This window comes from Pristiophorus japonicus, chromosome 14, assembly GCF_044704955.1.
Source record: "Pristiophorus japonicus isolate sPriJap1 chromosome 14, sPriJap1.hap1, whole genome shotgun sequence".
Lineage (NCBI taxonomy): Eukaryota > Metazoa > Chordata > Chondrichthyes > Pristiophoridae > Pristiophorus > Pristiophorus japonicus.
Window position 1 is genome coordinate 135,047,396 of NC_091990.1, and position 15,935 is coordinate 135,063,330.

Below are 15,935 nucleotides of genomic sequence, written 5' to 3' on the forward strand. Positions count from 1 at the left end.
AACTCATTAGAACTGGAGCAAACTAAATGCCTAAAATTGCAATTTCTAAAATGCTCCATTCTAAACTAGTTGCTCCAAAAAAATAGAAGCAACTCAGGCCAAAACTTGAGCCCTAGAGAATACCAATGATTCACAACCCTCTGAACAAAGAAATTCCTCCTCACCTCTGTCCTAAAGGCTGATCTCTTCTCCTGAGTATATGTCCCTTAGTTCTGGACTCTCCAGCCAGGGGAAACTGCCTCTCTGCATCTACCCTGTCAAGCCCCCTCAGAATCTTAGCTGTTTCAATGAAATCACCTCTCATTCTTCTAAACTCCAGAGAGTATAGGTCCAATCTCTCCTCATAGGAGAACTCTCTCATCCCAGGAATTAATCGAGTGAACCTTCGTTGCACCCTTCTAATTTGTTATAAAGTTGAAATGTTATGTTTTTAAAAAAAAAAAACTTTATTCTTAAAAATATACTGTAAAGCATAAGTATGATTCTCTACTTTAAATCATATATGTTTAGAGTATCCAGAATAAATATTTTCTAGACGATCACTGAAGAATGTGCATGCTTGGAAAGTTGAAAAGAGGCTGCCAGGAGTTGAGCACTTTGGAATGTTCCTCTACATTTGCGCAGCTGTTAATTCTTCACTGCCTGTTAGTCCATTGCTTTGGAAGTTATTAGCGTTTAAAAAAAAAAAAAAAAAACTTTTTTGAAATTTCTACAGAACACCCCTAATGACCTTCAGTTACTTTCTGATGCTCCTGCTCACCATCTTTTCTGCTTGCTGCCCCCGGTGCAGCCCACTCAGAATTCACTGCCAGAAGTACTTGCTGTCATTCAGGTAATGTGCAGTATGAGGGTCACTGATGAGTGTACACTTGCAAATTAAGAACATCCAACCAAATGCTACAACATATTTAAGATTTACTTGCATGGCCAGATTTGTATACCGCATTATATTCCATTATAATTAAGCTATCAGACATACTTGAGATGAAATCATACTCTATGATGTTAGCACCCTTGTGTGAAAGTCTTTTATCTGTGGTTTTAATCGAGACAAAATAATTTCATACACAAGTATTAAACATCTGTATGCTAATATTGCACTGCAATTTGACCTTGTTCTGACTCTTTAGTCAAAAGGATAGCATCACAGAGGCCACATGGTATATTTTCTCAAATGTTCTTTAGCTCAGCATCCCTTCGAATCAAGCAATTATAAAGTTATATTTCTCTGGATGTTGAAGGGTTGTAAATGAAATACTTTTGTACCACTTCTATCCATTTCTTAGTGGACGTCAACACAAATTAATATAATTCTGAGAAGCCATGAACAATAGAAAGGGGTGCTTTGGTTAAATGTCAACTTCACAAGATTGTGATTAGATGATTTTTCCTGTTCAAACTCTCACCTGTATTGGACACTGGGAGTTCAGTGGAGAGGGGGAAATGATGTTTCATTGTGAGAAAATTTAATGGGATATGGCTAGTTAAAGCTGTGTATATAGGGATAGAAATTACTATAAGGTCAAGAGATGGTGTGTTGTGGCAAAAGACCCAAAGGAGAAATGAGGGTAACATTTTTACGCAGCGAATGGTTAGGATCTGATGGGCCGAATGGCCTCCTTTTGTGCTGTAACCATTCTATGATTCTATGGCATTAGAAACCCCTTTTTTCAAAGTTGATTCGGATGCATAAAGAGGATGGATGGAGAGTTATCTTTTTGGCACTGAAGGGCATTCTCCCTAGAGGATGACCATTTACATACTTACAGCTTTGGACTTTGGAATTTTGGCAGTTCATTAAAATTAGACAACTGTCATACTTTGTGCTAGTCGGTAGCAAAAGAGTTGCAGTAGCTGGCTTATGCTTGCTGGCTTGGTGTCTCATTTACTTGTGTATTGTGTATTTTGAAACACCTTAGGATATTTCTTTATGTTAAATATGTGGTACTGATGCAGGCAGACTCATCGGCAACATGGTAACTGATATATTTATTTGTTCCATTAATCTGTGACCAGTCTATTTGGCTTATGCTGGACTTTGGGGCCGTAGATGAAAAGTGTACTGGTACTGAACTGGCAGTGCTTTATCTATGGTACAGGTTGCCTGCAGGTGATCCTTGCAGCAGATGGGATCGATCTGTAAATGGCTCCCTGCATCTGTACAGTCAGTACTGTACTGTAAAGTACCTGTGGAGTCAATTTCCCATTGGTATTGCCAGGTACACCTAGCCTGTAGATATAGTTGGCATGATGACGGATGTGGGCAATCTCTGGTGATCTCTCATGCCGCCTTTCATCTACCATGTAAAATATAAATACTGTGATTTGGGGTGCTTTCAAAACATTAAGGTAGCAGTGACTTACCAAAGGCCACTGCATCTTGTATATTTTCCAGTTTGAGGCTGTGGCACACCTGAGGTAGAAATGAATGTTGGTATTATGAGAGATGCTACAAACCTCCCCTTTAAAGATCCTTCTGATTTACTGACACTGGAAATACAAGTCATTTTTTTTCTTGTCAGGTGTGCCTTGAGGGAGAGATCTCTAGTCAATCTGTAATGAATAGCCTCTCCCGTGGGAAGAAAGCATTTGGAGATCTCATTCCCTGGACTGTGTCAGAGCAGGTAAGATGGTGGACATTGCATATCTGTAATGCTTGACTATTCCACTTGACAGATTGCAAAAGACTTGATGTGACACTTACACACACTTTTGTGTCATGGGTGACTATGTGCAAGAAAGTCTGGATGTTGTAAGTCATAGAAACAGGAGTCGACCATTTAGCCCCTCAAGCCTGTTCCGTCATTCAATGGTTGATCTGCGACCTAACTCCCTATACCCACCCATAATAGCTTTGGTAACACAAGTTTATCGATCTCAGATTTAAAATTAGCAATTGATCTTGCATCAATTGCAGTTAGCGGAAGAGAGTTCCAAACTTCTATTACTCTTTGTGTGTAGAAGTGTTTCTTAATTTCACTCCTGGCTCGAATTTTTAGATTATGCCCCCTAGACTCTCCAACCAATGGAAATAATGTGTCTCTCTCTTACCCTATCTGTTTCCCTTAATAACTTGAAAAATTTAAATCGCCCCTTAACCGTCTAAATTTCAGGGAATAGAACCCTAGTTTGTGAAATCTCTCCTTGTAATTTAACCCTTCGAGTCTGGGTATCATTCTGGTAAACCTATGCTGCACTCCCTCCAAGGCCCTCCTAAAGTATGGTGCCCAGATCTGCTCATCGTGCTCCAGATTTGGTCTAACTAGGGCTTTGTATAGCTGTACCGTAGCTTCTACCCCTTGTATTCTAGTCCTCTAGATATAAAGACCAGCATTCCATTAGCCTTTTTGATTATTTTCTACACCTGTTCATGACATTTTAATGATCTATGTTACATCAGGTCAAAGGTTCTAACTATGGCATTGTCTGTTTTCTATATATTTAATCCCACAAAGCTTATAAGCAAATTCCCTGGATCTGTATGAATTCCTTGAATGGTTCAGGATTTCAATGCTTTCCTTAGGTAGGGCTTCATTGCTTTTGTGTTGGCATCCTAGCCGGTGAGTTAACAATGACTAAATGTATATGCCCACTGAGTATTGTATTCTTGTTTAAGTTTCCTTTTCCCTCAGTTTTCTCTCATTCCTTCCCTTGAAAGGTACTGACTCATGCTGCGATACAGTTGTGCAGGGAATAGGCACCATCAGTCTTTGGATACCTCACCTAAATGGCCATTCTTCATGTGCATGCCTCGACTGTTGGCAGCCTATTTGGGCGCGGAGATGATCCCAGTCAAGCTGATCCTGTTCTTGCCCTACATTCATAAACATGCACTTTTCACGAGAGACTAGAGATGGTGATTGGGAAAACTTCACTTTGCCTTGCCTCCCTTCCCTTCCCTTTCTTGGCTAAAATTAGATACATTGTCACAGACCAGGGATTCAACCTGGGATCTCTGCTCTGCTCAGTAACACAGGGCAGTGCCTTCACTCATTAAATCATTGGAGAGCTTGTATTGATTTCTACTAGAGGTTGTTGTGCTGTACAAAATTAATGGGAAAATGTAATATTATTTCACTGGCTTTCACTTCCTGCAAGTTCCAAGCCAATAAAAGTAAGGGTTGGACCTCCTAACTGTTAAATTACAGATGTTGTAGTTAACTGAACGGTACCTTTTTTTTTTAAACAGTTTCAGGATCCTGACTTTGGAAGCTTGTCTGGGGGACGTATTATCCGAATTGCAGTACACCCGGATTACCAAGGGGTAATAAAGTCCTTTTCCTTAAAGAAGGACTATTAAAATGTCTTAATTCATCTGGTTGTGCACTTGTCTCAAAATCTGCTACTTTTTAAAACTTACTGTAAATGAGTGTTGAATAGTGTTTGTATGTATGGTACATGTTTTTTTTTAAAACAAAAATATTTTTCTGTTTTGGTCAGCTATTGGAAAGTTGATTGACTGAGTTGGGGATGTTGCTTTTTATTAATAACGCATCATGCCGATAGGACATAGTGTACTCTGGTCTATCCAGTTTATATCATCTAATTTAATGTAATGCTTTTTATGAATAAAAATGTGTTTATACTTCCATCACACAGCCTGACATTGTAGGTTCATATAATCCATATTCTTGTGGCTCCCCAGGGTAGTTTGTGTCTCTGTCCATTAGGAGCTGAATTGAGATTTTTTTCCCCCCAGTCTTTTCAATTAAAACCGTTTATAGACAGCAGAGAGAAAATGCTTTCTTTGAATCAATAAGGGCTGCATTTAAACTTATTTCACAGTTGACAGTATGTATAACCCACTGTGACACTCAAATCATGTCGTTGATGATGTAATTAACCCCATACGCCCAGAAGAGTACCTCATGCACATGAGTTAGTGAGACATCCATTTGTATTGGGGAATCGTGCCTCCAAGAATTGAGTTGAGCCGACCCAAGCTTAATTAAGTTAAAGCTTTCAGCAGCCATCAAAGAGGAGAACTGATTGAGTAATAATTAACTGTATTCAAATCAAATGTGAGTGGAAAGGATACAGCCAGATCATTTCCTTAAGGGTTTAAAACTTTTAAGTGCTAATTCCACAATTAATGATGTCAAAATTGAATTATCGTTTGCAATAATCCATTGCAGTCTATTTGTAATTTTTTCTTTGTTCCTATGGCTAGATGGGATATGGAAGCCGAGCTATGGAGTTGCTGCAAATGTATTATGAAGGGAAATTCCCTTGCCTTGAGGAGCAAGGGAGCCATAAATCCACTGAGATAACCACTGTCAGCAGTGAGGTATGGAGAGATTGAGTTTAAAATTACAAATGATAGTAGAATTGGTAACGGAATTTTATTGCATTCATTCAGAGGCTCAAGACTGTATATGTTTGATCTGAATTGCTAACCTGTGTGAATCTCTTGCCCATTTCTTTGAAGGTTTATGAGCATTTAGTAGCCAATGCAGCATATTGCCATTGGACTTCAATAATTTCAGATCAGAAAGACTCTAACCATTGAAAAAATGTTTTTCTATAATATAACTTTGTGTAAGGTTGGTTGAATTTTTTGCCAGTTTTCTGTTCTGCCGTATCTTTCCATAGGAGCCCTCTGGTAGTTTTTTTTCCTATAAACAAGAAGATTTTCTCCTTCCTACTGTGGGTGTGTGCTGAGGTCAGTTACAGCACTGTTACTGCCACCACAACTGAGTTTAAGAATGAGTAATTTAACATGTTTTAGAGGACTAAGAGCTAATAAAGAATGAGCTCGATTTAATTTATATGAGGTCCTATGTTTTGCCATGAACCTACGGCAACATTCATTGGCATTAGTAGACAAAACTAATTGTACCCCTTTTTGTACTGGTACAGATGTGGGGTGTTACTGCACCTTGTTTCTTCTCCCCGATTACTCAGTAACAATTTATGTTCATATAATTTTCCTCATGTAAAAGAAGGTGTTGAAGTACTTTACAATGTTGGAAGATGAATGCTGTGCAGGAAGCAAAATCATTTGGAGACAGAGGAATGAAGGCACAGTCAAGTAGATAGAACTTTAAGAGGCTTTTGAAAGCAGGGAAAGAGGAGACAAGCAATTTTGGAAGTGAGTTCCAGAGAGCAGGAGTGTAATGGCTGCAAATCTCCAGTAAAGTGGAGGGGTCAGTGGTAATCTAGGGCCCAAGTTTCGAGCCGCGCCTAAAACGGCGGAGCCCGGACCTGGACGCCTGTTTTTCGCGCCAGAAAGTGCGCCTAAAAAAAACTTACCTATTCTCCGGCTCCCTGCAGGTCTTCTGGAGCTGGGCGCGGCGCAGCACGAGCTGTTGGGGGCGGAGCCAGGTCCCTGTGCTGAAAACAGTGCCAGGACCTCTGCACATGCGCGCTACAGTGGGGCGCGCATGTGCAGTAGCTCCAGGCGCCCAAAGCTGTGGGAGGGGCCCGAAGCACGCAGCCCCAAGCCCTGGCCGAATGGCCTCACTGGGGCTGTGTGAATAAGGCTCTTCCCACCCGACCCGACCCCCCCCGCCGGCCCCGGACCTCCGTGACTCTCTCTCCCCCTGACCTCCGCGACCCGACGCCACCTACTTGTACCTCCAGCCCGAGGCCTTGGGCCCGGCCGTTCAGCCTCCTTCTCTTCCCCCCGCCCCCCCCCTCCCTCCTCTCTCCTTCCCTCCCTCCCTCCTCTCTCCTTCCCTCCCTCCCTCCTCTCTCCTTCCCTCCCTCCCTCCTCTCTCCTTCCCTCCCTCCCTCCTCTCTCCTTCCCTCCCTCCCTCCTCTCTCCTTCCCTCCCTCCCTCCTCTCTCCTTCCCTCCCTCCCTCCTCTCTCCTTCCCTCCCTCCTCTCTCCTTCCCTCCCTCCCTCCTCTCTCCTTCCCTCCCTCCCTCCTCTCTCCTTCCCTCCCTCCCTCCTCTCTCCTTCCCTCCCTCCCTCCTCTCTCCTTCCCTCCCTCCCTCCTCTCTCCTTCCCTCCCTCCCTCCTCTCTCCTTCCCTCCCTCCCTCCTCTCTCCTTCCCTCCCTCCCTCCTCTCTCCTTCCCTCCCTCCCTCCTCTCTCCTTCCCTCCCTCCCTCCTCTCTCCTTCCCTCCCTCCCTCCTCTCTCCTTCCCTCCCTCCCTCCTCTCTCCTTCCCTCCCTCCCTCCTCTCTCCTTCCCTCCCTCCCTCCTCTCTCCTTCCCTCTCTCCCTCCTCTCTCCTTCCCTCCCTCCCTCCTCTCTCCTTCCCTCTCTCCCTCCTCTCTCCTTCCCTCCCTCCCTCCTCTCTCCTTCCCTCTCTCCCTCCTCTCTCCTTCCCTCCCTCCCTCCTCTCTCCTTCCCTCCCTCCCTCCTCTCTCCTTCCCTCCCTCCCTCCTCTCTCCTTCCCTCCCTCCCTCCTCTCTCCTTCCCTCCCTCCCTCCTCTCTCCTTCCCTCCCTCCCTCCTCTCTCCTTCCCTCCCTCCTCTCTCCTTCCCTCCCTCCTCTCTCCTTCCCTCCCTCCCTCCTCTCTCCTTCCCTCCCTCCCTCCTCTCTCCTTCCCTCCCTCTCTCCTTCCCTCCCTCCCTCCCTCCTTCCTTCCCTCCCTCCCTCCCCTCTCCTTCCCTCCCTCCCTCCTCTCTCCTTCCCTCCCTCCCTCCCTCCTCTCTCCCCCTTCCCCCCTCTCCTCCCCCTTCTCTTCGCCCCATCTCTCCTCCTCCCGCCCCTTCTCCCCCCCTCACCTCCCCTCGCTGTCAGAAACACAGACACTGACAGACAGAGAATGAGAGACACACACACAGACAGATAGAGACACTGACAGAGACACACTGGGGGGACCGTCCCAGCACGCTGTTGGAGGACTCCCAGTGCTGCAGTCGGTAAGTAGAAAATGTTTTATTTATTGATTTTTTTTAAAATTATTTTTTATTAATTTTTTTTGATTGATTTATTGGTTGATTTATTGATGTATTTATCATTTATTATTGACAATGGCTCTTTATTTGTAAAACTGGTGTTTAATGTTTGTAAACTTCCCTTTAAACCCCCCCCCCTCCCATTCCCTATGCTTAATTTGTAACCTATGCCTGATTTTCTAAAGTTTGACAAGTTTTTTTTAAACGCACAAAAATCTTCACTTATTCCATTCTAAGTTAGTTTGGAGTAAGTTTTCACTGCCTAAACTTTGAAAACAGGCGTAAGTGGCTGGACACGCCCCCTTTTGAAAAAAAATTCTGTTCCAAAGTGAAACTGTTCTAACTGACTAGAACTGGAGCAAACTAAATGCCGATAATTCCGATTTCTAAGATACTCCGTTCTAAACCAGTTACTCCAAAAAAACAGGAACAACTCGGGCCGAAACTTGGCCCCTAGAGTCAGGGAAGCTGAGGCTCATTTAGATGAACATTTCCAAATTTGATGGACAAGACTCTGGTGGGATTTAAAGATGAGAACTTCAATCTTGGAAGTGTAGCTTCTAGGGAAACAGTGGAGTTGAAGTGGCATGTGCAGGAGAGTACTCAAACTTTAGAGATTTGAATTGGATGGAGTTTGTGGAGGTGAGAGGCCAGCAAGGATTTTAGAAGTAAATCTTTGAGGTAATTATGCATGAAGGTTTTAGCACAAGGAATAGTGTAGATAATAGAGTTTAAATTAGAGTAGAATGTTCAGCCCAGTATTAAAGAGAACATTAAGTTTATGCGTGAGTGCACAGCCAGGGAGGTTGACGGAATCGGTGTCCGAAACATGCAGGCGGCAGTGAGAGCCTTACAGATAGCTTCAGTCTTGGCAAAGTTCAGCTTTGATTCTCCAGAAAGTGATGTCAGCCAGGAAATCAGATGTTGCAGCAGCTGCTCTAGAATTATTTGTGTTGGTGGAGAGATTGAATTAATTGGGTGTTATAGATGTACAAGTTAAATCTGAACCTGTGCTTGTGGATGCTACTGCCAAAGGATGTCTTGTAAACTCTAATAATATTTTTTAACTTATACATTGCAGCCCTATTGAATATTTGTATACTATAACTACTTCCAACGAGTGTGTTTATTAATAATGACTGTTTCCAGATTTACACGTGCAATACATGGAAATTATGGATACGCAATGCACAAGTCCGTGCGGACCCACTCGCACACGCTTATTTCTTGCTCCCCTTCCCTCCCTTAATTTTAATGGTATTCTTTTAGGATGCAACTTTAAATTTAGATCTCGATTTTATAATGTATGCTCTACATCCAACACCTGAACTATTAGTCTCAGACTTGTCTGTTGGATAAATTATTTCTCTATTCCAGAATTTTTTTCTCTTCCCTATTTTTAGATCCTTCTTTCTCTGCTTTCCCCCCCAACCGTGCCTCATTCCCTAGTTGCAGGCAACTTCCTACTTGCTTCAGCTTGTGTTCCTGAGGTAGATCATTGAAGCACCTGTTAACTTGGCCTTTTTCTCCTGTTCTACTATTTCTTTCTGTGGAAAAGTGCCTATTTTTAACATTATGGATAAGATTAAGAGCGTGGTGTGAAGGTTATTTATTTTTTATTAATTACTATTCCAGTAGGAAATCTGGTTAATCCATTTGAACTTGGTGCTGGAATGTGTATTATTTTTTTTAAACTGTGCAGCTATTGACTCCATAGAATCATTATTTTTGTGAATGAGCCTGAAGGATAAAATGGTCCTGATTTATATTGTCGTCAAACCCTTAATTTACTCAGGCTGTAGGTTTACTAGAAGAGATGCTGTCTCCACGCAGAGACTTGCCACCATTACTGCTGAAACTCAGTGAACGGCCAACAGAAAAACTTGACTACCTGGGTGTATCTTATGGCCTCACACCACAGCTGCTGAAGTAAGTTACAATGTCTGTTCATCTGGGCAGATATTTAAAAATATTTTATTACTATTCGCATGCTGGTCTGTTTAGAATGTTAAGTTGCCCTTTTTAAAATAAAAATTGTATCTTTTTGTTGGGTTCTTAAGAACTTAAGAAGTATTCCCATTTTGACCCTCAAATCATGGAATATTCATTTGAATATTGCCATGATGAGGTGTATTGATATTAACAATTTAAAAAAAAAGATTTCCCAAATTTTATTTTGCAATTATAAACTTGCTTAGGAAGTGAAGTTTGCTAGGGAAAACTGTTTTTCCTCTCTGATCAGATGAACATGGGCACAAACTGGAAAATGTTCTTGTAAGTCACCTGAGGGAGTATTTGAAGCACGCTGTTGACTTAGTAATTTGCTTTATCACAGACTCGAAGATATTAAATAACCATAAAATAATATTGGATAATATTAAATGCTGGAAGTTCACAACTGGCCTGCCAGCATTAGTAAACAAAAATACAGGTTACCATTTTGGGTAGAAATCCTTAATCAGAATTAGATTTTGACGACTAGTTTCTATCTGAAATATTAACCTTTCTGTTTGCTCTTCAAATGCTGATCAAGCAGATGTACATTTTCAGTAGTTTGTATTTTTTTAATTTGATTTTTCAACTTTCCTGGTAAATAAAATTTAGAGTTTAACTTACAGGTGCTCTTTATGGCAGATATTTGCTGGGCTATTGACAATGTGATCTAATAAATGCAAAGCCTCAAAAAGTGAACCTCTTCAAAATAACCTTGTTCTCATATTAGAGCTGGCAGCCCTTGATTGAATGATTAATAAATGAACCAAAAACATAAAATGCTGGAAACACTCAGCAGGCCAGGCAGCAACCGTGGAGGGACTAACAGAGTTAACGTTTCCGGTCTGAGACCCTTTGTCAGATTAATAAACAAAGTTATATGGCAAAAGGCGCATGCAGATTTTGAAAGCTGTAAATGTCTCTCTTCCCAGGGGAGATGGTTACAGTATTTACTGAGTTAACTGTGTTCAGTAGGGTAAGGGATAGCTTTGGAGCAGCAACTTAATAGCCAATCTAAATGCCAAGTCTTCCAGATGGGACCTATTTTTGTACTATCTCAAAATGCATCATGCTTCGAGGCAATAGAGGATCTGGCTTTCAGGCAGCAATACCTGCAACAACAGACATTTTAAGCTTGATAACCAAATTTTTCAGTGTGGCTTCATTGAATAAGTAAAATAAATAGAGTTCTTGGTCTGTTCACAAATGTATCCAGTGCACTTTGCGCAACTTCAGGGTCTTTTGTTTTGTGGATTAACATTTTGAATGCTATTTGCCCATTCAATTTTTTTACGTGCATGTCATAAAATCTATCTTTTTCTGGCTCAGTATCTCTAACAGTAGAATGTTGGGCTCTTGACTAGAGGGTCGCAGGGAAGAATCTTAGACTTTACAGTCTATGCTCAAATTTTCTTAACCTCTGGCAAATTTCATCAGATTAGTTGGCTGGCAGGCTTGAATGAAAACTGTGGCATTTTGGTCAGAGGGGAGGCAGGGTCATTCCTACCCCAAGAAATATATCCCGCAATTAGAAGATTGGTTGGTAGATTGTTGGAATTGGAATCTGTAACATTACTTCCATCCTACTATCTAAAATGTGACTGAGACTGTACCTCCAGGGACGCAAGAATGTGATGTGATATGGAGCCAGCTAGTAAATGGTGCCCATAGCTTATATAGAGTTTAGGCTGTCCAACATTCCTACAAATGTTCTCCCAGTTACAGTTACATGGAAGTATGCAAAAGCAATTTGTAAGAATGTGACTTGTTATATTACCAGATTAAAGAAAAATACAAAGATGTCCTTAGGAACAGGATTGGAGTTAATTTAGAAGTTTTGTGCCAAAGTAGTTTCCAGGTAAACTCTAACTAATTTTTAAATGTGCACTTCTGTTTTGTTTTAAGGTTCTGGAAGCGAGCTGGATATGTTCCAGTATATCTAAGACAGACACCTGTAAGTTCCTTGAATTCACAATTTTAGTCGAATGTGTTAATCCGAATGCCTTTAGTCTGCACAGATTAATAATAGGAATGGGGGAGAGCACCATATATATATTTTAAAAAATCAAAATATTACAGTTGCTGGAAATCGGAAATAAAACCAGAAAATGCTGGAAATACTCAGCAGGTCAGGCAGCATCTGTGGAGAGAGAAACCGAGTTAACGTTTTCAGATCAATGACCTTTTGTCAGAACACCTAGTATATTGTACTTAAAACGGTAGCATAGTGGTAAAGTTACTGGACTAGTAATCCAGACGCCTGGACTAATAATCCGGAAACAAAATTTAATGTTACATAAATGGAATAAAATGCTGGTATCAGAAATGGTGACCATGTAATAACCGGATTGTTGTAAAAACGCATCTGGTTCACAAATATCCTTTCGGCAATAAATGGTAGCCTTGCCAGTGATGCTCACATCAAATGAATGAATTTTTTTTAAAAAATGTATATTCAGAAAGTCATTGAAATGAAGGTGTACAGTGGTGTTCCCCAGGGGTCGGTACTAGAACCACTGCTTTTCTTGATTATATATGTTAATGACTTGGACTTGGGTGTACAGGGCACAATTTCAAAATTTGCAGATGACACAAAACTTTAAAGTATAGTGATAGACTTCAAGAAGATATAGGCTGGTGGAATGGGCAGATACATGGCAGATGAAATTTAATGCAGAAAGATGTGAAGTAATACATTTTGGTAGGATGAATGAGGAGAGGCAATATAAACTAATGGGTACAATTCTAAAGAGGGTGCAGGAACAGAGCGACCTGGGGATACATGTGCACAAATCGTTGAAGGTGGCAGGGCAGGTTGAGAAAGCGATTTTTTAAAAAAGCATAGGGAATCCCTGCTTTAGAAAAGCAAGGAATTTATGATGACCCTTTATAAAACATGGTTCAGCCTCAACTGGAGTATTGTGGCCAATTCTGTGCTCCGCACTTTAGGAAGAATGCGAACGCCTTCGAGAGGGTGCATAAAAGATTTACAAGAATGGTTCCAGGGATGAGGGACTTCAATTACCTGGATAGGCTGGAGAAGCAGGGGTTTTTCTCCTTAGAGCAAAGAAGGTTGCGAGGAGAGTTGATAGAGGGGTCTCGAGAAAGTAAGATAGAGAGAAACTGTTCTTATTGGCAAAAGGGTTGAGAACTAGAGGACACAGTTTTCAGGTGATTGGCAGAAAAACCAAAGGCGACATGAGGAAAAAAAATTTTTACGCAGCGAGTGGTTAGGATCTAATGCACTGCCTGAAAGACTGGTGGAGGCAGATTCAATCGTGACTTTCAAAAGGGAATTGAATAGGTATCTGAAGAAAAAAAAATTGCAGGGCTACAGGGAAAGTACAGGGCAGTGGGACTAGCTGAAGTGCTCTTGCAGAGAGCCGGCACGAGCTCGACCGGCCGAATGGCCTCCTTCTGTGTTGTAACCATTCTGAGATTCTATGATACTGTGCATTATAGTCTCAGCAAATGGCACAATATTGTATGAACAAATTGAATTGGCGCAGAAATAAAATTTTGTTGAAAAGAATTGTTTTATATATGGAACAAATCTACTGTACAGTAAATCCCTAGTCTGAAAAGTGTTGGGTCGCAGCTGGTTTGGATTAGTGGTGACCCAGTATTCTATGGTGGGGGAAGGGAGATATTTTGGCGATCTGCTGATTTTTGAGTTAATAAAGACTGCCATCAGCTGGTCAAGTTAGATTGTGCATGCAGAGGGACAGTTACAGATCAGTCGGATGTTTCATAACAACAAGAAATTAATCACTTGTGCTTGACTTTTAAAGGAGGTCATATTTACAAATTCTTTGAGGACCGTTTTCATTGAAAAATACTTTGCCACAGTAATTCAATTGTACTGATTAAAATCAGAGACTTCAATATTATCAGAATTAATAATTACAGTCAAATTAGCTTTAAATGTTGGGAGGGATGTTATCCTGAACAGCTTTACATACTGAAAAATGCTGATAGTCTGTAAAAGCAAATCTTCCAGAAAATACTGTTTCCATGGTAATGATTTAAGAACATAAGAAATAGGAGCAGGAGCAGGCCATTTGGCCCCTCGAGCCTGCTCCGCCATTCATTAAGATTATGGCTGATCTGATCATGGACTCAACTCCACTTCCCCGCCTGCTCCCCATACTTTGAAGGTATGAGGCGTGAATTGACTAGGATAGATTGGCGAATGATACCTAAGGGGTTGACAGTGGATGGGCAATGGCAGACATTTAGAGACCACATGGATAAACTACAACAATTGTACATCCCTGTCTGGCGTAAAAATAAAAAAAGGAAGGTGGCTCAACTGTGGCTATCAAGGGAAATCAGAGATAGTATTAAAGCCAAGGAAGTAGCATACAAATTGGCCAGAAATAGCAGCGAACCCAGGGACTGGGAGAAATTTAGAACTCAGCAGAGGAGGACAAAGGGTTTGATTAGGGCAGGGAAAATAGAGTACGAGAGGATGGTTGCAGGGAACATTAAGACGGACTTCAAAAGCTTCTATAGATATGTAAAGAGAAAAAGGTTAGTTAAGAGAAACATAGGTCCCCTGCAGTCAGAGTCAGGGGAAGTCAGAACGGGGAACAAAGAAATGGCAGACCAATTGAACAAGTACTTTGGTTCGGTATTCATTAAGGAGGACACAAACAACCTTCCCAGTGGTCAGAGGGTCTAGTAAGAAGGAGGAACTGAGGGAAATCCTTATTAGTCGGGAAATTGTGTTGGGGAAATTGATGGGATTGAAGGCCGATAAATCCCCAGGGCCTGATGGACTGCATCCCAGAGTACTTAAGGAGGTGGCCTTGGAAATAGCGGATGCATTGACAGTGATTTTCCAACATTCCATAGACTCTGGATCAGTCCCTATGGAGTGGGGGGTAGCCAATGTAACCCCACTTTTTAAAAAAAGGAGGGAGAGAAAACAGGGAATTATAGACTGGTCAGCCTGACATCGGTAGTGGGTAAAATGATGGAATCAATTATTAAGGATGTCATAGCGCATTTGGAAAGAGGTGACATGATAGGTCCAAGTCAGCATGGATTTGTGAAAGGGAAATCATGCTTGACAAATCTTCTAGAAATTTTTGAGGATGTTTCCAGTAGAGTGGACAAGGGAGAACCAGTTGATGTGGTGTATTTGGACTTTCAGAAGGCTTTCAACAAGGTCCCACACAAGAGATTAATGTGCAAAGTTAAAGCACATGGGATTGGGGGTAGTGTGCTGACGTGGATTGAGAACTGGTTGGTAGACAGGAAGCAAAGAGTAGGAGTAAATGGGTACCTTTCAGAATGGCAGGCAGTGACTAGTGGGGTACCGCAAGGTTCTGTGCTGGGGCCCCAGCTGTTTACATTGTACATTAATGATATAGACGAGGGGATTAAATGTATTATCTCCAAATTTGCGGATGACACTAAGTTGGGTGGCAGTGTGAATTGCGAGGAGGATGCTATTAGGCTGCAGAGTGACTTGGATAGGTTAGGTGAGTGGGCAAATGCATGGCAGATGAAGTATAATGTGGATAAATGTGAGGTTATCCACTTTGGTGGTAAAAACAGAGAGACAGACTATTATCTGAATGGTGACAGATTAGGAAAAGGGGAGGTGCAATGAGACCTGGGTGTCATGGTACATCAGTCATTGAAGGTTGGCATGCAGGTACAGCAGGCGGTTAAGAAAGCAAATGGCATGTTGGCCTTCATAGCGAGGGGATTTGAGTACAGGGGCAGGGAGATGTTACTACAGTTGTACAGGGCGTTGGTGAGGCCACACCTGGAGTATTGTATACAGTTTTGGTCTCCTAACTTGAGGAAGGACATTCTTGCTATTGAGGGAGTGCAGCGAAGGTTCACCAGACTGATTCCCGGAATGACGGGACTGACATATCAAGAAAGACTGGATCAACAGGGCTTGTATTCACTGGAGTTCAGAAGAATGAGGGGGGACCTTATTGAAACATTTAAAATTCTGACGGGTTAAGACAGGTTAGATGCAGGAAGAATGTTCCCAATGTTGGGGAAGTCCAGAACCAGGGGTCACAGTCTAAGGATAAGGGGTAAGCCATTTAGGACCGAGATGAGGAGAAACTT

At 41.9% G+C, this 15,935-nt stretch overlaps 1 protein-coding gene across 3 annotated transcripts in view; it reads left to right on the forward strand.

The window, feature by feature from the left end:
- The window catches only part of nat10 (N-acetyltransferase 10), a 92,256-nt gene that overhangs the window by 57,151 nt on the left and 19,170 nt on the right, over positions 1-15,935 (forward strand). For 2 of the 3 annotated variants that reach the window (XM_070899650.1, XM_070899649.1), the window contains exons 16-21: positions 716-832; positions 2,523-2,624; positions 4,190-4,264; positions 5,171-5,287; positions 9,643-9,776; positions 11,745-11,793. In XM_070899650.1, coding sequence (XP_070755751.1) covers positions 716-832; positions 2,523-2,624; positions 4,190-4,264; positions 5,171-5,287; positions 9,643-9,776; positions 11,745-11,793 — 594 coding nt within the window. The remainder of the gene's footprint in view (positions 1-715; positions 833-2,522; positions 2,625-4,189; positions 4,265-5,170; positions 5,288-9,642; positions 9,777-11,744; positions 11,794-15,935) is intronic. The other variant, XM_070899651.1, reaches the window with a different exon arrangement.